The 25,194-nt window shown below is 40.4% G+C and overlaps 1 protein-coding gene across 1 annotated transcript in view; it reads right to left on the minus strand.

The window, feature by feature from the left end:
* Positions 1-25,194, minus strand: part of DNAH14 (dynein axonemal heavy chain 14) — a 321,116-nt gene that overhangs the window by 230,812 nt on the left and 65,110 nt on the right. Inside the window, 6 exon segments of the mRNA XM_055324379.1 lie at positions 2,716-3,057; positions 14,657-15,001; positions 15,767-15,933; positions 18,820-18,917; positions 19,005-19,050; positions 19,478-19,757. Coding sequence (XP_055180354.1) covers positions 2,716-3,057; positions 14,657-15,001; positions 15,767-15,933; positions 18,820-18,917; positions 19,005-19,050; positions 19,478-19,757 — 1,278 coding nt within the window.

Here is a 25,194-nt window from a genome sequence, read left to right on the forward strand (position 1 = left end):
TGGCTCATATGCACTCAAGTTTCACCAGTCCTATCAGCGGTCCTCCAGTCAAGATCCTCACAAAATGATCTCAGCCATCAGGTATACAAATGAAATTATGTGAAAGGCTACACTGCTGAAGTGAGAAGACAGGGTCCACCTACCCCACCTGGCTCTCCCTGTGGAGCAGCGACCTGAGGAGTTGGAAAGCAGAGAGCAGAAGGCAGGCCCTGGAAGCAGGTGAGCAGTAAATGTACCCGTTTCCTTCCCCACACCCAGGCCTCAGCTCAGTGTGGACAACGTGGGCCTGAACTTCAGCCACATACCCTGAGAGCTCTGGGAGAACTTCCTGCTGCCAACTTAAGGAGCAACAAAGGTTCTGGCAAGGATTCTCTTGCTCAGGCTCCTGAGGCTTCTCTGTGGCCCACTTGTGTGAAGTCCAAGTTCAGTAAGAACACTACCAGGCCCCCCTGAGTGCTCAGGCTCTGCACCTTGCACTGCATTGAACGCAGGGGGATGTGGGGCTCCTGGGGAGACAGGACTGGCATGGCTCTGGCCCATCTTCAGCAGGAATCCTCTCTTCACCCCTAACCTGGGCCCTTGGGACTGGGCCAAGTCCCAGAGCCTTCACTGCTGTGCAGCCCTGGTGGTCCTCCGACAGCTGTGGACGTTCTCTCTCCTGTTGTCTCATGTTCCAGCCCCAAGTAGTCCCCAGGTGGTATGACTGCCGGTGGCCTGAAAACCTCAGATGCTGAAACTCCAAGGGGAGGGGACTGTCCTCTCTGCTGTAGTTTGCTGTGCTTCCAGAGAGGGACGACCCCGCGGACTGCTGGCTCTCCTCCCACTACTGTGCCCACAAGTGTGCACAGTGATGGAAGTGAATGGCAGAACATGGTAACCAAACCCAGCTTTCCAACCAGAGCACTGGAAAGAAGAGTACCAGGAATGTGGGAAGTTCTGGGAAGAGCACAGAGAGAAAGGGACCCCGGAGGATGAGCGCTCTGTGCAGCAATTGCATCCCCCCCCCCACCCTGCCAAGCTGCACACACTTGGAGGAATCTAAGACTTGGAGACTCAGCTAACAGACCAGCACCCAGAATGAGACTGAGCACCCCATGGTGCACAGGGGGACACATCTGAGCAGCCCTGCTGAGGCTGTGACAGCTAAAATGACAATGGGACCGCAGACCAAAGAGCATGGGTTGGGACTTGGGACCCAAACCTGACTAGGTCAGCTGCCTACTAAAACAAAAATACCAACATTCTATGTGGTTTAAATAAGAGACTCCTACAGCTTAATATTTAATCCAAAATACAGAACGCAGAATTATTCAGCATATAAAAAATCAGAAAAACCTCAACTCGCATAGGAAGATTCAACAGACACCAATGCCTCAAAGACACAGATATTAAAATTATCTGACAAAGGATTTAAAGCAGGTATGATAAAAAAAAATGCCCTACCAAAAAAATGACAAATATTCTTGAAACCAGTGGGAAAACAGAAATTCTTAGGAAAGAAAAATGAAAAAATGTAGGGAAGAACCCAATAGAAAGTTTAGAAGTGAAAAACCACAATCAGCAGAGATGAAAGCTTACTGGGCAAGAGGAGGAGGGAGGGGATAGGAGTGGGGGACGGTGTCAGTGACCTGACGACAGACACTCACTCTGCACACCTGAGTCTCTTCCCAGAAGCTGCCCCTGGCCAAGAAGAGCTAAAGTTACCCACTATCACACCGGTGGGAGGGCTGGGGGCAGCTCTGCAGAGCCGCCCCAGTTCTTGATTCTCACAGCACCTCAAACCCTGTGTGACAAGGGCACAAACCTTCTCCTGCCCCAGCTTCATGCCCCTGGCCTGCCATGTGGTTGCCACCAGCACTTGGCAGTAAACTGCCTATAACACAGACCTCCCTTGCAGGTGGTGTCCAGCCTCGTGCACTCAACACACATAAACTGTGCAAACCAGAAACTTCTGTTTTTGAGTATACATCTCTAGGGTGATGTTAAAGGTTGCCAATGGGGTATGTGCACCAACTGCTTTCAGGACTAATTTGTTTCATCTTCACCGTATTTGTGTGAAATGGTGCCGATCTACTGTGTCGATGGAAAAACTGAAAAACCAGTACGAATCACACTGTGTCTAATCCACTGAGGAACTCCGGCTGTAGTGACTCCATGGGACACTAATACCTGGCAGTGTGAGTGAGGGCAGAGAGGCACAGAGGCAAGGCTTCCAGAGCCGTGGCTCTTACTTGTGGTGCCATCTCAAGCAAGTCAGCTGACCTCTCACTTTCTTTAGGCAGATAAAAGTGTAAAGCACCTAAGATGGTTACTGACACGAGGGAAGGGCCCAGCAGATGTTGGGGGCTTGTTTTACAGTTTACCCCTCATTAGTGGCTGAAATCGCACCTCTTCTTTCCTTCTGGCCCAGACTCAGGCCCCTCACAGACTTCAGGGTGTGCCTCTTGGATCGGGCACTGGGGCAGGGGTAGGGGTGTGGCGGGGGTAGACGACAACACCTCCTGCAGCTGACTGCTGAATCCTGAGGTCACTGAAAACAGACATGCAATTTCTCTTTCCAGTGAAGCTCACAAATCACCAAGATTCTGTCTGTGGATCCTGGGTTAACAACACTTGTATTAGATCATTGACCTAAAATTCCACAAAAAGCAAATATCTTATGCTTAGGCCTACATGAAGCGAAGATCCAGCTGAGTGTTAAAGAAAAAAACTGACCTTGGCCTTTAGGTTGCTGAGGTCAACTCGCAGACCAGTGATGTGTGCTTCCAAATTGTCTCTGAATCTAGAAATAGATGCGTCTTTATTTATTTCACTTAACTTCATAGAAGTTTTTAGTTGCCCAAACCTGATAAGAATAATTTTATATATGGCAATTTGCTCTTCAGAAATCTGGATCTGGTAATAGCGTACAATGGAATACAGCTGAGCAATTGTGGAGTACTCTTTTTCTAATACAGGTATTTTTGAGGAAATTGCATCCAAAAAAGTAAAATGTTCCACAAATTCTTCTATTTCAGTGGGATCAGATTCCAGCTTTCTCAGAGAGGATTCCATTACCTGGGATTATTAACACATCAATGATAATTAAATAATGATTTTTCACTATTTTACACAGCTAATTACTCTCTTAATATCGCTAACTTACATCATTATAATTTCACAAAAAAATGAAGACATCATCTAGACATTCCTTTTTTTTTTTAAAAGATTTTATTTATTTATTCATGAGAGACACACACAGAGAAAGAGAGAGAGGCAGAGACACAGGCAGAGGGAGAAGCAGGCTCCATGCAGGGAGCCTGATGTGGGACTCAATCCCGGGACTCTAGGATCACACCCTGGGCTGAAGGCAGCACTAAACCACTGAGCCACCCGGGCTGCCTTTTTTTTTTTTTTTTTTTTTTACATCTAGACATTCTAACTATTGTTTTAATATTGGAGCATTAACATGCTCAAATTCTTTCTATTATTAACAGAGGGAACCTGAATGTACCTCGCACATAAAATAAATGCTACTAAGATATAAAGGAAGTAATATTATGGATAACTGCTTCTAAGAAATAAACCAAGAGCTACAAGCTACAGCAAGGGTTTGGCTGCAATGTGAACAATGTAGAATTGCTACCCTGTTTGGGGGCAGTGATGTGCCAGTTTTCTGTACATGATCTCACTTTGTTCTGATAGCACATTTGCTCATTAAGTGGTATCTTCTCTAGTCCGCACAGGAGCAAACAGTCTCAGAGGCACTCATTAGCTTAAAATCAGAAATGTAGTGAGTTACAGAGCTCTCAACAAACCCAAATCTGATTCCAAATCCTGTTTTTATCTAAGTGTATGTACTCATTATATGTATAATATCAATACTTTTCTAAGTGTATGTACATCATTCTATGAAATTTTCAAAGTAATTTTATTTCTATATTCAAATTACATTTTGCTGTATTTTTTTCATGTTTCCAGGGCTCTAAATGAATACTCATGCATCTCTCACAAATAAACTAATACATCTTTAAAAAAAATTATAACTCAGAAAGTTTTCCGGAACTAAAATAACCCTGACCCTTCTAACTGTAGGAATCTGGTTTGCAGTGACTATGTGCCAGAGTGTGTTTAAAACCTTTGTAATTGGTAACTCATTTAACTCTCATACTTCTCTAGATTAGTCACTAACATTATCCCTAATTCATAGATAAAGAGATTGAGATACAACAACAATAATAATAAGGTAAGTTCTTTCAAATAGTAAAGGGAAAAGGCAGGATTTTTTTTATATCTTTGAAGCCAAATTTACATACAAAAGATGTTAACTCTATTATCATAATAAGGTTTAACACATTTATACACAAGCGTAGTTACCTCTGTAATCAATATTTAGGAAACTTTCATTGCCTTAAAAGATGCCTTGTGCCCTATCCCCAACAATCTCCTACCTCTGGCCTCAGAAAACCACTCATCTGTTGTGTATTTGTCATGTTACATATACATGGAATCCTCCAGCAGGTAATCCTATGTGTGTGGCTTCTTTTGGTTAATATATTTTTGTAATCCATCCAAAGTGCATGTGGCACTCACTCATCCCTTCTCATTGCTGAACACTATTCCAAGGCATGAACGCACTGTTTTTTTTCCTTATTTGCCTCTCAAGAGGTATCTGGATCATTTACAGGTTTTGGCACTTGTGGGTAAAGCTTCTATGATTATGTGAGTACAAGTTTTTGTGTGAACCTGTTTTGTTTTGTTTTTTTAATTTTTATTTATTTACGATAGTCACACAAAGAGAGAGAGAGGCGAGGCACAGGCAGAGGGAGAAGCAGGCTCCATGCCGGGAGCCCGACGTGGGATTCGATCCCGGGTCTCCAGGATCGCGCCCTGGGCCAAAGGCAGGCGCCAAACCGCTGCGCCACCCAGGGATCCCTGTGAACCTGTTTTTATTTATTGTAAGTAAATGTTGAATGGGGTTGCTGGGTCAAACGGTAAGAGAAAATTTAACTTTACCAGAAATCACCAGTTTTCCAACATGACTGCACGAATTTCACTGTCATCAACATGTGAACATTCTAGTTCCTCCACATCTTCCTCAGAACCTGCTATTGTCAATCTGTTTACTTCTAGCCGTCTAAGCAGGTGAGTCATTTTCACCTCCCTGATGACTGTGGTGGTCAGAATACTCTTATCTATTGGCCATCTTCTTTTGTGAACATACGTTATGTGGTGGCAAACAAAATAATGGGCCACAATGTTGCCTGCAATTTCCTGGGACTGAGCGGATGTGCTAGCCAAGGCTGTAGCATTAGGGAAATAGTAGGAAAAATGTGCTGTCCTGCATATTCTGGTTCCAGTGAAATCCTATGAGATGAACTCATGCTAAAACAAGCTAAGCAGAGACTGAAGGAACTACAGCTCTGATAAGAAGATTCTTGTCTGCCTTTTGCAGAGCTGACTTGAGGATCATTTAATTCACAGGTCTGCAGAAGTTGAGAGAGCTAACTGCTTCGGTGTTCTAGATTCTGGTGGTGGCTCCAGAGTGACAGCCACAGCAGGAGAGAAGGCTGGGGCCCTTATCTGTAATCAAGCATGGATGGTCACTGCAGAAGCTGTGACAAGAGGGCTGGCAGGAAGCTCGCTGGCAGACACTATGAAGGATGTAGCTTTTCCTCCCAAGTCTATGTTCCAAACAGGACCAGATACATAACCATACTTTTAGGCCAGATAGTACAGACAGCAGCTAAAAATAAAAACTTCTCAGGCTTCAAAATCATGTCTAGACTTAAGTGTGGAATTAACCAGAAGCAGATAGGAAAAAATTAAGAAGAAAATCCAAGCCTAATAACACTCGTCCTCTGACCCCCAGTGGGTCACCCCATACTACACCCCCTGTAGTATGATTCTCAGGCATTGTTTGGCAATGCCTGGCTTGGATGAGGTGGTGGAGAATAACAAATCCAGAGGGTCATCCTACAGGGCCCCATTGGGGGTCACAGACAGAGAGACCTCCCAGAGACTGAGCATTGCCAGACTGACTGACCAATGACAGAGCTTACTCTACCCTCAAAGAAGGGAATGCTCAGTACTTTTGTCCAGCAAGATTTGATATTTGCTCTAGACCACCTCAGATAGCTGTTTCCCCATTTTCTTCTTTACAGGGTGGAGGTTTTAATTCTACTTATCCTGTTCCTTCTCCACCATTTTACATTGGGTGAGTAGGGGCTTCTACCCTGTCTTTATTTAGAGTTCACCAGAACACTAAGTGCCATGTCTCATCTGATAGAGTGTGCATGGGGAGCAACACTCACCCCTACTTCTGATATTTCCATGAGGCAGGCCCCGGCTCGTCTGGCCCTCCTGGTGTCCCTTCCACCTCATGCTCATTTCCTGGGGCAGGTGAAGTGACACCTGTGATTAGTGAGTTTAGAAGGAGAAAGTAGACAAGCAAAGCCCAGGTACTTCCTCTCAAAAGTCACCTTGTCCTCAGAGCGTCCGTGTCCCTCTCTGCTCACTGCTGTACAAGGAAAGGAACTCCCTGGAACCAGGATGTTGATGATGTTTCAGAGCAGCCAGTGTTGAGCGGGTTAGGTCCCTCCCTAACTCTGAGTTTGGGGGAAGGTTAATTTTAAGTAACCAGAAGCCAAACTCTCCAAGGTCCACTTTATTACTAATAAAGGATATACTTTAATCTCTTTTTGCCTTAACCTGTTGTCTTATTTCTCAATCGGCTCAGTATCCAGCTGAATAAGAGTGGTAATACTTATGGGAAGAAGGGTGTCAACTGTGGCAGACACAGCAAGTTGTCTGATTTGAAACCCAACTCACCCCATCTTTCACTTGCTTTCCTCTCCTACTGAGGAAGATGAGCTCAACTCTGTTAAGTCCTTCTGCAGCTGGCAGAGGCACCATGACCCAGCTCGGCCAACAGGAGCTGAAGTAGCATTCACCATGCTGCTGCTCCTGCGTCCCTTGTATTTCTGCCGAAAGTGCAAGCACAGTGCCTGTGAGGCAGCAGCTGTCATCAAGGGAAGTGGAGCAGAAAGAATGGAAGGCCTGGCTCCTTTCCTGCATGTCAGCTACCACACCAGCCTGGGTTACCAATACTCAGACGTCTTTGTGCAGGAGACACAGAAATCACTATTTACCACATTTTTTTTTCTTTTTGTTTTCTGATACTAGTTGGGGAATACAATCCTAAGTAAGATAGTTTTTGTATGTTTTTAGGATTGCTGTGGTTCTAAAGATAATGCATATTTCATTATACACTGCATATGGTACCTCTCAGCTCATGGACACTTTTCAATCCTCTCTTAAAATCTTTGTAGCATTAAAAACTTCTAAATGGGGACACCTGGGTGGCTCAGTGGTATAGTGCAGCCTTTGGCACAGGGCATGATCCTGGGACTGACCCACAGATCAAGTCCCACATCGGTCTCCCTGCATGGAGCCTGCTTCTCCCTCTGCCTATGTCTCTGCCTCTCTCTGTGTGTTTCTCTCATGAATAAATAAATAAAATCTTTTTAAAAATTTTTTAAATAAAAAAATAAAAACTACTAAATGTTTCCTCTTTCCCAAAATACTCTCTTGCTTTCCTCAATCTCTTTGCTCCTTCTCAGATTACTTTGCAGGCTCCTCTTCATCTAGCAACCTCCTAAATGCTGACATTCTTCAGGCTTCTGACATAGGGTTCTTTTCCATCCCACTACCTCCAGAGCAGAGGCACTGTCATGAAGGATGACCTCAAAGACCATTTGTATGCCAGTCACTTCAACACGTGCTGCCAGCGTTGACTCCTTCCTGAAAGCCAGACACGCACAGTCGCACATCTATCTGCAGTTTACATAGCTAAGCAAGCACTATGCTCCCTTCCCCTGTGCCATAACCAAAAAGCTAAAAGTATAATTAATTCCTTTTCCTTCCTCCTTACAGTCTACCAATCTCTAAATCCTGTTGGTTCTATCTCAATGCATCTCAAATCCATCTGCTTCTCAGACTCCACACTGTTGCTGCCCTGGTTCAAGCCCTCATCACCTCTCTTCTAGATGCCAGAAACAGCCTTCTTCTCATCCTGTCCCACTATAATCCATTCTTTATGCTGCAGCCAGAGTGGTCCCTACAGAAAGGCAAGCTGTATCATGTCATTTCAACATTTATAATAATACAATGATTCCCAAAAGCAGAAAAAAAGGAAAAAGGAACATGGGGTACCACTTTAGAAATGGTAGATAGAGAGAATGTTTCTTTGAAGAAATGATATCTGATCAAAGAACCAAACAAGCTTTCTCCGGAGCCGTCGGAGGGAGCCGGAGCGCTTCTCCTGAGTTGGTGATCAGTCAATGGTGGTCCAACATGCAGAAGTGAGTGAGTGGTGAAAAGCAGCAGAGCTGATGGGTCATGAGGATGTAAGTCCGTTTGAAGGCTCTCACACCCTTTACTCCAGGATAACCTTCAAATCATCCTGAAAATCTATGAATTCGGCCTGAGATTTAAAGAGAGAACAGCTGGAATGCTACAGTGAGAAGAGTTCGCGCTTCTATCAAGGTAGGAAGACGGGGGGGAAAAAGAAATAAAGAAACAACAGGCCTCCGAGGGGGAGGGGCCCCGCAAGGAGCCGGGCTGAGGCCGGGGTGAGTGTCCCCAGGACAGGAGAGCTCCGTCCCAGAGAAGCAGGATCTGCACCAACCTTCCTGGGCGGAAAGGGGCTCGCAGGGAGTTGGAGCAGGACCCAGGAGGGCGGGGATGCCCTCGGGCTCCCTGGGACACTAACAGACACCTGCGCCCCGGGAGAGTGCACCAGTGCACTGAGCTCCCTAAGGGCTGCAGCGCGCACAGTGGGGGGCCGGAGCAGCTCGAAGGGACTCGGGAGCGGCTCCACGGAGGGAGCTGCGGGGCGGGAGCGCGAATCCAACAGCGCAGGCCACGGAGCACAGGGCGCCGGGACACAGCCCAGGATCCGGCCTCCCCCGGGACAGGCAGAGGCCGGGAAGGCCCAGGACAGCAAGGACACTCCTGCCCCGAGCTGAGCAGAGCAGCGGCCCGCCCCGGAGCCTCCAGGCCCTGCAGACGGAGAGCCCCGTAGTTCCTGCGGAGGCTGAATCCAGGCTTCCAGAGTTGCCATAGCAACTGCAGCTGTTCCTCCTGGGGCCTCACGGGGTAAACAACCCCCGCTGAGCCCTGCACCAGGCAGGGGCAGAGCAGCTCCCCCAAGTGCTAACACCTGAAAATCAGCACAGCAGGCCCCTCCCCCAGAAGACCAGCTGGACGGACCAGTTCCAGGGGAAGTCAAGGGACTTAAAGTATACAGAATCAGAAGATACTCCCCCGTGTTTTTTTTTTTGTTGTTGTTGTTTTTTTTCTTTCTTCTTTTCTTTTTGATTTCTGATTGCTTCCCCCACCCCCCCTTTTTTTTCACCTTTCTTTTTCTTTCTCTTTCTCCTTTTTTCCTTTTTTCCTTTTTTCTTTTTCTTTTTCTCTTTTCTTTCCTTCTCTCTCTTTCTCTCCTTTTCCCAATACAACTTGTTTTTGGCCACTCTGCACTGAGCAAAATGACTAGAAGGAAAACCTCACCTCAAAAGAAAGAATCAGAAACAGCCCCCTCTCCCACAGAGTTACAAAATCTGGATTACAATTCAATGTCAGAAAGCCAATTCAGAAGCACTATTATACAGCTACTGGTGGCTCTAGAAAAAAGCATTAAGGACTCACGAGACTTCATGACTGCAGAATTTAGATTCAATCAGGCAGAAATTAAAAATCAATTGAATGAGATGCAATCCAAACTAGAAGTCCTAACGACGAGGGTTAACGAGGTGGAAGAACGAGTGAATGACATAGAAGACAAGTTAATGGCAAAGAGGGAAACTGAGGAAAAAAGAGACAGACAATTAAAAGACCATGAAGACAGATTAAGGGAAATAAATGACAGCCTAAGGAAGAAAAACCTACGTTTAATTGGGGTTCCCGAGGGCGCCGAAAGGGACAGAGGGCCAGAATATGTATTTGAACAAATCCTAGCTGAAAACTTTCCCAATCTGGGAAGGGAAACAGGCATTCAGATCCAGGAAATAGAGAGATCCCCCCCTAAAATCAATAAAAACCGTTCAACACCTCGACATTTGATAGTTAAGCTTGCAAATTCCAAAGATAAAGAGAAGATCCTTAAAGCAGCAAGAGACAAGAAGTCCCTGACTTTCATGGGGAGGAATATTAGGGTAACAGCAGACCTCTCCACAGAGACCTGGCAGGCCAGAAAGGGCTGGCAGGATATATTCAGGGTCCTAAATGAGAAGAACATGCAACCAAGAATACTTTATCCAACAAGGCTCTCATTCAAAATGGAAGGAGAGATAAAGAGCTTCCAAGACAGGCAGGAACTGAAAGAATATGTGACCTCCAAACCAGCTCTGCAAGAAATTTTAAGGGGGACTCTTAAAATTCCCCTTTAAGAAGAAGTCAAGTGGAACAATCCACAAAAACAAGGACTAAATAGATATCATGATGACACTAAACTCATATCTGTCAATAGTAACTCTGAACGTGAACGGGCTTAATGACCCCATCAAAAGGCGCAGGGTTTCAGACTGGATAAAAAAGCAGGACCCATCTATTAGCTGTCTACAAGAGACTCATTTTAGACAGAAGGACACCTACAACCTGAAAATAAAAGGTTGGAGAACCATTTACCATTCAAATGGTTCTCAAAAGAAAGCAGGGGTAGCCATCCTTATATCAGATAAACTAAAATTTACCCCGAAGACTGTAGTGAGAGACGAAGAGGGACACTATATCATACTTAAAGGATCTATCCAGCAAGAGGAGTTAACAATCCTCAATATATATGCCCCGAATGTGGGAGCTGCCAAATTCTTAAACCAATTATTAACCAAAGTGAAGAAATACTTAGATAATAATACACTTATACCTGGTGACTTCAATCTAGCTCTTTCTACCCTCGATAGGTCTTCTAAGCACAACATCTCCAAAGAAACGAGAGCTTTAAATGATACACTGGACCAGATAGATTTCACAGATATCTACAGAACTTTACATCCAAACTCAACTGAATACACATTCTTCTCAAGTGCACATGGAACTTTCTCCAGAATAGACCACATACTGGGTCACAAATCGGGTCTGAACCGGTATCAAAAGATTGGGATCGTCCCCTGCATATTCTCAGACAATAACGCCTTGAAATTAGAACTCAATCACAAGAAGAAGTTTGGAAGGACATCAAACACGTGGAGGTTAAGGACCATCCTGCTAAAAGATAAAAGGGTCAACCAGGAAATTAAGGAAGAATTAAAAAGATTCATGGAAACTAATGAGAATGAAGATACAACCGTTCAAAATCTTTGGGATGCAGCAAAAGCAGTCCTGAGGGGGAAATACATCGCAATACAAGCATCCATTCAAAAACTGGAAAGAACTCAAATACAAAAGCTAACCTTACACATAAAGGAGCTAGAGAAACAACAGCAGATAGATCCTATACCCAGCAGAAGAAGAGAGTTAATTAAAATTCGAGCAGAACTCAAGGAAATTGAGACCAGAAGAACTGTGGAACAGATCAATAGAACCAGGAGTTGGTTCTTTGAAAGAATTAATAAGATAGATAAACCATTAGCCAACCTTATTAAAAAGAAGAGAGAGAAGACTCAAATTAATAAAATCATGAATGAGAAAGGAGAGATCACTACCAACACCAAGGAAATACAAACGATTTTAAAAACATATTATGAACAGCTCTACGCCAATAAATTAGGCAATCTAGAAGAAATGGACGCATTCCTGGAAAGCCACAAACTACCAAAACTGGAACAGGAAGAAATAGAAAACCTGAACAGGCCAATAACCAGGGAGGAAATTGAAGAAGTCATCAAAAACCTCCCAAGACACAAGAGTCCAGGGCCAGATGGCTTCCCAGGGGAATTCTATCAAACGTTTAAAGAAGAAATCATACCTATTCTACTAAAGCTGTTTGGAAAGATAGAAAGAGATGGAGTACTTCCAAATTCGTTCTATGAGGCCAGCATCACCTTAATTCCAAAACCAGACAAAGACCCCGCCAAAAAGGAGAATTACAGACCAATATCCCTGATGAACATGGATGCAAAAATTCTCAACAAGATACTAGCCAATAGGATCCAACAATACATTAAGAAAATTATTCACCATGACCAAGTAGGATTTATCCCCGGGACACAAGGCTGGTTCAACACTCATAAAACAATCAATGTGATTCATCATATCAGCAAGAGAAAAAACAAGAACCATATGATCCTCTCATTAGATGCAGAGAAAGCATTTGACAAAATACAGCATCCATACCTGATCAAAACTCTTCAGAGTGTAGGGATAGAGGGAACTTTCCTCAGCATCTTAAAAGCCATCTACGAAAAGCCCACAGCAAATATCATTCTCAATGGGGAAGCACTGGGAGCCTTTCCCCTAAGATCAGGAACAAGACAGGGATGTCCACTTTCACCACTGCTATTCAACATAGTACTGGAAGTCCTAGCCTCAGCAATCAGACAACAAAAAGACATTAAAGGCATTCAAATTGGCAAAGAAGAAGTCAAACTCTCCCTCTTCGCTGATGACATGATACTCTACATAGAAAACCCAAAAGCCTCCACCCCAAGATTGCTAGAACTCATACAGCAATTTGGTAGCGTGGCAGGATACAAAATCAATGCCCAGAAATCAATGGCATTTCTATACACTAACAATGACACTGAAGAAAGAGAAATTAAGGAGTCAATCCCATTTACAATTGCACCCAAAAGCATAAGATACCTAGGAATAAACCTAACCAAAGAGGTAAAGGATCTATACCCTAAAAACTATAGAACACTTCTGAAAGAAATTGAGGAAGACACAAAGAGATGGAAAAATATTCCATGCTCATGGATTGGCAGAATTAATATTGTGAAAATGTCAATGTTACCCAGGGCAATTTACACGTTTAATGCAATCCCTATCAAAATACCATGGACTTTCTTCAGAGAGTTAGAACAAATTATTTTAAGATTTGTGTGGAATCAGAAAAGACCCCGAATAGCCAGGGAATTTTAAAAAAGAAAACCATAGCTGGGGGCATCACAATGCCAGATTTCAGGTTGTACTAAAAAGCTGTGGTCATCAAGACAGTGTGGTACCGGCACAAAAACAGACACATACTCTCTCACACACTCTCTTACACCATACACAAAGATAAACTCAAAATGGATGAAAGATCTAAATGTGAGACAAGATTCCATCAAAATCCTAGAGGAGAACACAGGCAACACCCTTTTTGAACTTGGCCACAGTAACTTCTTGCAAGAAACATCCACGAAAGCAAAAGAAACAAAAGCAAAAATGAACTATTGGGACTTCATCAAGATAAGAAGCTTTTGCACAGCAAAGCATACAGTCAACAAAACTAAAAGACAACCTACAGAATGGGAGAAGATATTTGCAAATAACATATCCGATAAAGGGCTAGTTTCCAAGATCTATAAAGAACTTATTAAACTCAACAGCAAAGAATCAAACAATCCAATCATGAAATGGGCAAAGGACATGAAGAGAAATCTCACAGAGGAAGACATAGACATGGCCAACAAGCACATGAGAAAATGTTCTGCATCACTTGCCATCAGGGAAATACAAATCAAAACCACAATGAGATACCACCTCACACCAGTGAGAATGGGGAAAATTAACAAGGCAGGAAACCACAAATGTTGGAGAGGATGTGGAGAAAAGGGAACCCTCTTACACTGTTGGTGGGAATGTGAACTGGTGCAGCCAATCTGGAAAACTGTCTGGAGGTTCCTCAAAGAGTTAAAAATAGACTTGCCCTATGACCCAGCAATTGCACTGTTGGAGATTTACCCCAAAGATATAGATGCAATGAAACGCCGGGACACCTGCACCCCGATGTTTCTAGCAGCCATGTCCACAATAGCCAAACTGTGGAAGGAGCCTCGGTGTCCATCGAAAGATGAATGGATAAAGAAGATGTGGTTTATGTATACAATGGAATATTACTCAGCCATTAGAAACGACAAATACCCACCATTTGCTTCAACGTGGATGGAACTGGAGGGTATTATGCTGAGTGAAGTAAGTCAATCGGAGAAGGACAAACAGTGTATGTTCTCATTCATTTGGGGAATATGAATAATAGTGAAAGGGAATATAAGGGAAGGGAGAAGAAATGTGTGGGAAATATCAGAAAGGGACACAGAACATAAAGACTCCCAACTCTGGGAAACGAACTAGGGGTGGTGGAGGGGGAGGAGGGCGGGGGGTGGGGGTGAATGGGTGACGGGCACTGAGGGGGACACTTGACGGGATGAGCACTGGGTGTTATTCTGTATGTGGGTAAATTGAATACCAATAAAAATTAATTTATTAAAAAAAAAAAAAGAGTTGGATGCTCAACCAACTGAGCCCCTCAGGTGCCCCAGGAAAGCTATCTTCTATATAAAAGCCAGTATGATCTTTTAAAAATAAAAATTGTATTTTACCACCAAAAAAAAAAAAAGAACCAAACAAATGTTAATACATACTAGAATTTTCTGAGGATAACACTCATGTATATTTCCTAAGTACATATTTTAAAATAATAATCTAATAATCATAAAGATTTTCATGCAAGAGGAATTTTGAAAATACTTACTTCCAGTAGATTTATATTCTTTCTTTCAATTACAGATCGCAAGAGATCGTGGCTCAGATGTATGACATTCTCAACATATGGTAAGCATTCTGACTGATAATTAAGACTTAAAACATTGAAAATACCAATGCGTTTCTCAATAGTCATACTAACAATATGTTGAAGATAGTTTCTGAATTTAGCCAGGATAGTTTTAAACTGTGTTGAAGTTAATTCTTCTGTCGATGACAGTTTCATACTCATGGCTTTGGCCTTCTGTACCATGGAACAATATTTTATAAACTTAGAGATATAAACATTAACTAGGCCCATGGAATTACCAACAACAGTCAGGAGATTGGCAATCTGTAAAAAAAAAGTGTTTATGTTAGTCAGACTTGTAAGAGAAACAAGTGTGGGCTGACAGGGTGACAGTTCTGTCAGAACATATACAACAACAGTTCTCCGTGAAGCACCCACACTATAGAACTATGTTGGAAACATAAGACTTTAAGAAATTTAGATGGTTTTTAAAATATTTAATTTTTCTGAAAAGCCTTACTAGGCCATTTACCTTTCTGGTTAGTATGTCGTTTTAAGCCATGTACTACCAGAAACACCAGTCATGTATTCCTGTACTTGTCGTCCTGCTTTAGGACATGCTCCGTGCACAGCCTGGCACAAGGGCAGTTCTGTGTACTGTGTGACCTTGCCCAATTCCCAAGACACAGCTACCTGATGAGGCAGCTGACTGACCTGATGATGAGCTACCTGACTCTGAGCCAGGCAGAGACACTGAGATTCTCTTATGGGTCTGAACAACACCACCCAGATGAAGCATAATGGGTAAGTTGCAGCTAGGGCAGGTCAACAGATTGGCAGATCAGTATTGCGAGGGAGCCATAAAAGAGAAAGCTCTTTTTTGTAGCAGAAGTTGGAAAAAAACAAAAGAGGTGAGTGGAGCTGAAAGCCCATGAGCAGGACAAATAGGGAGATTCACTGGAAATGACACTTCATTGCAGCATGTTAGGATACTTGAATTTTTCAATAAATTCCTTTAACCTAAGAATTTCAGTGGGTTTCTGCTCCTAGAGCCAAATAGTCCCTAAGAGAAATGGTTTTCAAACTTACTTGATTTTGGTAGGTAGGATCCATTTCAAAAAGTATCTGACAATCTGGCCATCTGGCTAGCTTCTTATAGGCAATTCCACTTTCAGCCTTATTAGGTAAATCCGTAACTAAAACTGATTCAGTAAAGAGAGACAGGCGAGGATCTTGGCAAAGGGGAATAATCTTGGCTAAAATACATAATTCAAAAGTTAGTATTTTCAGAAGTCCCACTGAAAGCAACACATGAAAGTTACCCATGACATCTAAAACTACTGGACATGGAGGCTAATTTATTATGAGGGCTACAAGTGCTCTATGCTGATAAATGGAATTGAAGACAGGTGTAAATGTTTGGATTTAATTTTATGCAAACAACAGAATCACTCACAGGACCTGGGTGGTGATGGCCCAAGGCATAGTTAAAATAGAAACTGAGAGAAAATGATTAAGTTGAGAAATAGTTGCAGTGTCTATGCTACGTGGTGTCACGTGGAGAGTATTAAACCAGCACAGAGAGGAGACAGAGGAGACACAGCCTCTAACACCAGTGTGTTTACGGTCTAACTCAAAAACTGATGTCCGCAGGCAAAAACAAACAAGCAAAACAAAACTTCCACCTACACTTCATACATTATGTCAAAATTAACTCAAGATGAATCATATACCTAAATATAAAGCACGAATTTATAAATATTCCAAGAGAAAATACAGGAAGAACCTGTGTGAGTCAAAGAGTTTATAGGTACCTAAGCATAATCCACAACAGAAAAAAAATTAATAAGCCATACTTTATCAGAGTTAAGAAGGTTAGGTCCATGAGAAAGAATGAATAGATAAGGCACAGACTGGGAGAAAATGTTTGCAAATCTTATATCTGATAAAAGACTTGTATCCAGGGTACATCTCACAACTTGAAAATATGGAAACAAACATCTCAATAAAAAGAAATAAGCAAAAGATTTGAATATCTGACCACAAAAAATGCACATAAGCATATACATATAAGCATATGAAAAGATGAACAATGTTAGTCATTAGTGAAATGCAAAATAGAACCACAATGAGGTATCACTATACACCTACTACAATGGCTAAATTTGTAAATCTGACGATACCAAGTGGTGACAAGGATGAAGAGTGACTAGAACTTTACACATTGTTGGTAGGAAAGCAAATGAGGAATCCCTGGGTGGCGCAGCGGTTTGGCGCCTGCCTTTGGCTCAGGGCACGATCCTGGAGACCCAGGATCGAATCCCATATCGGGCTCCCGGTGCATGGAGCCTGCTTCTCCCTCTGCCTATGTCTCTGCCTCTCTCTCTCTCTCTCTCTCTCTCTCTCTCTCTCTGTGACTATCATAAATAAATAAATTTTAAAAAAATTAAAAAAAAAGGAAAGCAAATGACACAACCACTCTGCAATTCTCATAAAATTAAACATATACCTACCATATGACCCAGCAATCCTACCCCTGATTATCAACCCAAGAAAAAAGAAAACTTATGTTCATCCAAAAACCTGTATGTGAATGTTTATAGCAATTTTATTCGTAACTGCCTCAAACTGGAAAAACCCGATGTGAGTGAATAAACAAACCGTGGTGCATCTTGACAACAGAACACAACTCTGCAATAAAAAGGAACCAGGCTATTGCTTCATGCAAAAGTATTAATGAATCTGAAAAAAAGCCAGACCCAAAAGCCTACCTATCCACTTAAATGACATTCTGGAAAGAATGCCAAATAAATGTTAGAGCAATCAAATATTTAAACATAAAAATGAAGTCATAATAGAATTAGACATAGGAGAATGTTTTTTATGATGTTCACTAGGCAAGCCTGTCTAACTTAGACACCATATCCTGGAGCCTTTTCTAAAAGGCTCTACACATGTTATACTATAAAGATTATGTTCTTTGCAGCAGAAATATCACCATAAAATCAAGCCAAACAACCTATTTTTCTTAAAACTCATATTACAGATTAAGAAAGAACCACACATCAGTGAAAGACTTGAGACCCATCAGTTTCACTCCTATGCAGTTATTCTGTGAGAAGATCCCATGGGAACCACAAGTTGTGTGGTAGACATTAATGGCATGACAATGTGTAGAAATGAGCATGTTTAACTTTGCACTCATGGTTAAACATATTATTGCACATTAATGTAATGGAATATTATGCAGCCATCTAAATGATGATTTTAAGAGCATATTCAACAATGTGGAAAATGTCTATAATAGTGATAAAATATTTTAAACATAAATTTCACTAATGTATGCTTATGAAACTAAAAATGCAAATAGCTGTTGTATAAGGGTGACTGAAATGATGAGGTGATCAAGATGTTTTAGTTTTTCTCAGGTAAATATACACACAGACACAATACACGTATATATACATATATGAATATATACATAGATCACTGAATCCATATTTATGTAAATAAATAACTGAACAAAGAAATGGATCCACTAATTAATTAGTGGCTAGATCCACAAATTAAAGCTAAAATTAGTGGGCAAAATTTTTAGAAGAAACAAAGATATCTGACCATCTAAAAATATCCCTCCCCAAATTTATTAGTAACAAGAGGAAATTAAAACATTTAAAAAGTTGACAAGGGTCCTGCTGTGTTAAGATCTTTATAAGACTTAGATTATGGAGAAAGGAGCAATTCATTGGTCAGGCTAGTAACCGCCATGTAATTTCAGACTGTATACACATAGCTAGAAAAGAATAAAAATCTGTTTAAGATGGAAACAATATATTTGCTATGCTATCATATATGGCTTATTAAAGTCTCACAAAATTCTGTAGTATATCATTGAAAAAATCCAAACCTTAGGCTGTTTTCCTAATTCCCATCTTCTATGCACTCTGTGGTTATATGTATAAATCCCATATCCTCAAATAATCCCAAGTTCACACCAATTGATCCCAAAGACTGGGAATGTCTCATCTCCTAATATACCATAATGGGTGGCCACATTTCTGGGTATAAGCATCAAATGCCTAAATCTAAAAAAGTACTGTCAAAGATGACAATGTATCTAGCTAAATTTTTAAAATACTTACTTATACATTTTTCAATGTCAGCCACCATATTTTGAATTTTTATTGAAAACTCTAATCTGTTGGGAGCTAAGAAGAGATTTGCAGCAAATTCTGAAAATCTGAGAAAATAAAAGCTTATTTCAGAAAAATACAGTAACTAATATAAATTACAATTACTTGTAATTTAAAAAATGTCTACTACTTACTCATCATACATGTATTTATTCTCAAACTCAGCCATGATTTCTGTATCTGTAAGAATCCATTGAAAAAAAAGAGAATAAAACATTGATACTTAAACCAGCTCAATGACCAATTGATACGTGTCAGTGCTTCCCAAAGACTAAAGAATAAACTTGAAAGGTCATCTGAAAGATAGTGTTTGAGCAGGACACCTCATCCTCAGATCCTAATGGAATCTGAGAGTCTGAACTATTAACAAGCATCCCAGGTGGTGTTCATCCTCATGAGGTCCTCAGGACCCCACTAGTGAGAAATGGTGTGAGTACTGAGACTACTACACACACCACAAATGATCTAAGTTTATGTGCACTTTGTGCATTCTAAACACTTACTTCCTAGTCACGGATCATATATAAACTACTACAGTTCTCTCTCATTTGTCTTTTCTGACTGTTAGGACATTTCCTTTCATTCTTAATAGTCTCCTTCATCTTACCTGAAAGAATTCCTTCTAAGTTGTAAAATGTTTTTTTTTGTTTCTTCATTATTGGGAGCAGTTCTTCACCTGAGTGTTTTATGACACAACTGACTTCATTTGTTGATGCCTCATCTTCACACACCTCAGATTCTTCAGAGGACTTGTCAGACTCATCAAATTTCTCTGTGGAATTTCCTGAAGAGTCACTCTCTTCAGGTACACTTAAGTGTACAGTTACTTCAAATATCGGTGCATAGATTTTTCTCAAATCTTCATCCACTTTAATACTATTTAAAATCTAATGAACAGACATGTTAGGGTGATGGTGACAATATGTAACTGAAAGAACGTTCCTTTTAACTTAGGATGATACAGACCTAACTTTTAAATGATCAATAATAACTTCAGTATAACAATAACATTATATTACCATGTAACTGACATTTCCATATTAAAATCAGTTAATGTAAAACATGACACATTATAATGCAGTAGCGCCCCCCAAAGACTGTAAATTAATGCCTTAATGTCAGAGTGACTACATATTAATCATTTGAGAGCTTATTAAAAATACAAATTCTTAGGCCCATCCCCAGAGATTGAGTTAAATGGTCAGGGGGAAGACCCAAGAATATTTGTTTTTAAATTTAAGTATAATTAACATACAATGTTATATTAGTTTCAGGTGTACAATACTTCGATTGAGCAATTTTATACCAAGAATTTGAATCATTTAAAAGCTGAGGAGAAAAAAAATTAAAAAAAAATAAAATAAAATCTGAGGAGAGGGACACCTGGATGGCTCAGCAGTTGAGCATCTGCCTTTGGCTCAGGGTGTGATCCTGGATTCCTGGGATAGAGTCCAACATCGGGCTTTCTGCATGGAGCCTGCTTCTCCCTCTGCCTGTGTCTCTGCCTCTCTCTCTCCATGTCTCTCATGAATATATAAATAAAATATTTTAAATAAATAAATAAAAGCTGAGGAGATTGTACTGTGTACTATAAGTTAAGAATTATGAATCAGGAATATACTTCAAATCCACTACTATATGTGCTAGTTCTTCACTTTAACGTACATATCCCAATACAGGTATCCATCCCTACTGGAAATAATTGGAGTATTTTATGTATGAATATCTTTCTTAGACAATATATTTGCTCTTAGGCTCTGTCTACACATGAGTTCTCCACTAACATATGGATCCCTAAGAGCCCCACATAAATCCACTGTTCTGGAGGAACCCAGTGTTTCTTAGAGTGGTAGTTTTAAGTTGCCTGCTAGAACCTTGACCATTCATTAACAAATAAAGGCAGTTAACAATATAAACAAACACCATGAACACCCTGTTAAGCTGCTGCGGAAAAAGCTGGAGTAGATGCTGAAGGTGATATGCAATCCTTAAACATTCCACACAAATAAATATGGAGATTCTGTGGGATGATGAAAAACTACAAAATGGATAGTGCCAATAATGCACCTCATTGTGAATGTACCAGTGCCACTGAATTTTACGTTAAAATGGTAAATTGTATGTTATGTATGTATGGTTTATCACACTAAAGTTCACAGACAATTCCAACAAATATATAATATGTTGTACAGCTTCTTCTGGAAAATAACCTTGAATTCTGGTACTGGCCCTCAACCCCTACATACCTTCCTATATTATAGTACATAAATATTTTGCAAAGAATTGTTCTTGAAATATGTATACTATAGTTACTATTTGATATAGTATACTTGGACTTTTTTTTAAAGGAAGTCGGTTATTTTTTAAAATATTTTATTTATTTATTCATGAGAGACACACACAGAGAGAGGCAGAGACACAAGCAGAGGGAGAAGCAGGCTCCATGTAGGGAGCCTGACGTGGGACTCTACCGGGCTGCCCAGTATACTTGGACTTAGACCAAATACTGAAGTATACTTGATACAGCATACTACACTATTTGATACTATTTGATTTCTATTTGATTAGTGTTTATCACATCCTAGGCACTATGGTAAATAAGCTACCTTTACCTCAACTTCAGAGTAACCCTGGGGTAGAAATTATTACTCTTATTATACATAAAAAGAAGCTGAGACTAGGGAAGCTTCTTTTAATTTGTCAAAGGCTATGTTACTAACATGTGGTAGGGCTGAACTTTGTTGTGGGTCTGTGATTCCATAGCTCACAGTTAAAATATGAAGTGGGGCTTGAAAATCTTTTGGTAATAATTTTTTTTTGCTATTTTGTGTGTGTGTGTGTGTGTGCCAAAAAGAATGGGTCAGCAAATAGTTTGATTTCCTCAGGATTGTATAAGAGAGAAATAGTTAATCTAAACTCTACAGTACACAATGGGAAATGAGCACCTCCCCCACTTTAGCCCTGCTCTCTAAGAGTCAAATCTAGATTCCCAAAATCCTAATGAAAATATTTTCATCTGGTTGCCCGGAGGGACCTCTAACTTAATACATCCCCAAATAAAATAATTATCTTGTGTTTTAAAGATTTTTTATTTATTTATTTGAGAGAGAGAGAGAGAGAGAGACCATGAGCTGGGGGAGGGGCAGAAGGAGAGGGACAAGCAGACTCTCCACTGAGCACAGAGTCTGATGCCAGTTGACCCCAGGACCCTGGGATCATGACCTAAGCTACAGGCAAATGTTTAACTGACTGAGCCACCCAGGCACCCTGCTTTCTATCTCTTCTTGGACTGGATGTTAGAATGAGCTCAAAAACTGAGGTGATATCCATGAGTTTATCAAAAATAGGAGAGAACCAAGGTCAGATACTAGAAGGCAAAGTATGAGTGAGATGCTACAGTTAGGGCTGTGGGTGGGGCAAGAGTAGAACCAGGGACAGACAGGATTTATGCCAGGATCACAAGGCTGTCTACAGCATTGTAATCATAATGTAATCATATGATTGCATTACATAAACAAACGTAATCATAAGCAAAGTAGAAAATCAAATTAAGAATTTCTAATACCAAAGGTTAATGGACAGAGATACAGTTAAGAGGTAATATTAACAAAGTCTAAAATTAACAAATCAATATCTAGAATACACAAGAAAGCCCCAAATCAGTAAGAAACCCAATAGAAAAAAATGTTCAAAGTATCAATATGCAATTCAAAGAAGAAAAATTAAAATAGTCAATAGAGATATGAAACCACATTGGTAAAGAGAAATAGAAACAGTGAGACATCACTGATTACATACTGATTCCCTGACTGGCAAGAATTAAAAAGTCATCAAATATGGAGAAATGCACTGGTAACAGGACTTTAACTTCTATTCTTGTTGGAGACCAAGAGAGTGGTGTTTAAATGAAGTGCCAATCCCATGACCCAGCAATCCATGCCCAAGTCTACACAACACAGAGAAACTTTCAACTAGTCCATAAGAAAACCTGTTCAGAGGCTATTTATCACAGTCTTAGAGGCGAGAGCTGAGTTGTCATACAAGCCACACTACAGGCTCAGCCAACCCCTAAGGAGCACAGGAGCTCAAACAGCCCTTCAGAAGTGTCCAGAATAGGATTGAGATGCCATGTCTTGTCACCCTTATAACAACTGTTCATTGCATGGGGGCCACCCCCAAAAAGGGGCATGACCTTGAACAAGGGGTCTGTACTTGAAGTCGTCTCTGAAAAAGACGACAGCTAAAGGCCGTCTGCTAACAGCACTTCCAGCAGCTGGGAAACATGCCCCACACTGTGGGCACTTAGTGGAACATTACTAAGTGATGTTAGTGGGACCTGGACCTAGACTACCACACATGTGACACAGGTCTTGAGTGAGGGAATGTACAGATGCAGGATAACAGTGACCCTATACAAACTTTAACATGTATATCCCAGTATTTAAAAAAAAAATTCACTGTGGACTATGGAGGGTGGATTAAAAAATGCACAGAAAAATTAATGCACCAAGATTTATGTTTTCATGATATAACAAATGGTTATAGTCTCTATATTATAGTTTTGTAATTCAGTAAGAAAAAAAGAAAACTCCATTAGAAAAATGGAAAGGAAAAAAAATAAAAAAAAATTTAAAAAAAAGAAAAATGGAAAGGATATCAAAAAGTCATAAAAATGAGACATATAAATAGCTAATGAGCATAAGGAAAGCATCCAGTATTCTGAGCAATAAGCAAAAATTAAGACCAGTTAATCCAAAATTTGTTATTAATAAGCATCAGCCAGTATATAATTGGGTACATTTAGAAGGCAGTCTTTAATAGAAATTAGTATAATGTTGTCTAAAGAGAAATTCTGCAATGGAAATGGAAGGCCATAAAAGGTCCATAGTGCTGATTTAATGTTAATTCTAAGGAAAAAATTAAAGCAATGCAAATATTTTTATTTAAAAAATATTTCTATTCTGAAGTGTTCATAAAGAACTAGTAGAAGCTACTAAAATAACAATGCTGTTAAAGTACAGGCAGGGGCTATAAAGCACATAGGTTAAATCCACAAAAAAATACACAACATTTTTATGGAAAAAATTATAAAAGACATTGAAAGAAATTAAAGAAGACTCAAATAAATTACACAATCATGTAGGGAGACTCAATGTCATAAAATATTACCTCTCCCCATCTTCTAGGCAATTTTAATCAAAATCCAAATAGGGTCTGATTCTAAAACATATATGGAAGTGCAAACAGCTGAGAATAGACAAGACACTCTTAGAAAAGGAGACTTATTTCAAAGCTATCCCATTAATCTGGTGTGGGATTGGCACAGTAACTGGCAGATAGATCAACAACAGAGTAACAGTTTAGAAACAGAAGACATACGTGTATGGACACATATGATAAATGAAGAAACAGCTGCCAGGAAGATCAACAGGGAAAGGATGTAAAGAAACCGTGCCTGAGTAACTCAGTCACTCAGATAGAAAAAAATGAAAATGAATCCTAACACACACTACACACAGATAAATTAGAGACATGAAAGATGGATTTTAAAACTTTCATAAGAAAATAAAGGAGAACATATTTATGACTTAGGAAGGTAAATAATTCCAAACATGAATACAACTAAGAGGACTTACATTGAAATGAAGAATTACTAATAATAGGGACACCTGGGTGGCTCAGTTTGTTGAGCCTCTGACTCTTGATTTTGGCCCAGATTGTGATCTTCAGGTCATGAGATAGAGCCCCATGTTGGCTTCACACTCAGTAGGGAGCCTGCTTCATTTTCTCTCTTTCTCCCTCCCTCTCTCCCTCTCTCTCTCTCCTTCTGCCTATACTCCCACACTCACTCTCTCTCTCAAATAAGTAAATCTTGAAAAGAAGGAATTACTAATAATAAAAATACATCATAAGGGAATAAAAGTAACAAACCATCTAGTAGGAAAAGATAACTGCCATACAGACATTGAGAATTCCTACAAAATAATAAGAAAAATCAATCCAGGAGATTAATGGGCAAAAATCTCCTAAAACATATTTCTTAAAATACCGTAATAATGGGATGCCTGGGTGGCTCAGTGGTTGAATGTCTGCCTTTGGCTCAGGGTGTGACCCCAGAGTCCTGGGATTGAGTCCCATATCGGGCTCCTTGAATGGAGCCTGCCTCTCTCTTTCTGTGTCTCTCATGAATAAATAAATAAATAAAATCTTTTTTTAAAGTACACTAATAATAAAAGAAAAACAAAATAAAAATGTAGACATTTTCCCTTGTTACCAAATCTACCTAAAATATTTTTTAAAAGGAAAAATGTGTAAAGTATACAT

The sequence above is a fragment of the Nyctereutes procyonoides genome, unplaced genomic scaffold, assembly GCF_905146905.1.
Source record: "Nyctereutes procyonoides isolate TBG_1078 unplaced genomic scaffold, NYPRO_anot_genome, whole genome shotgun sequence".
Classification (NCBI taxonomy): domain Eukaryota; kingdom Metazoa; phylum Chordata; class Mammalia; order Carnivora; family Canidae; genus Nyctereutes; species Nyctereutes procyonoides.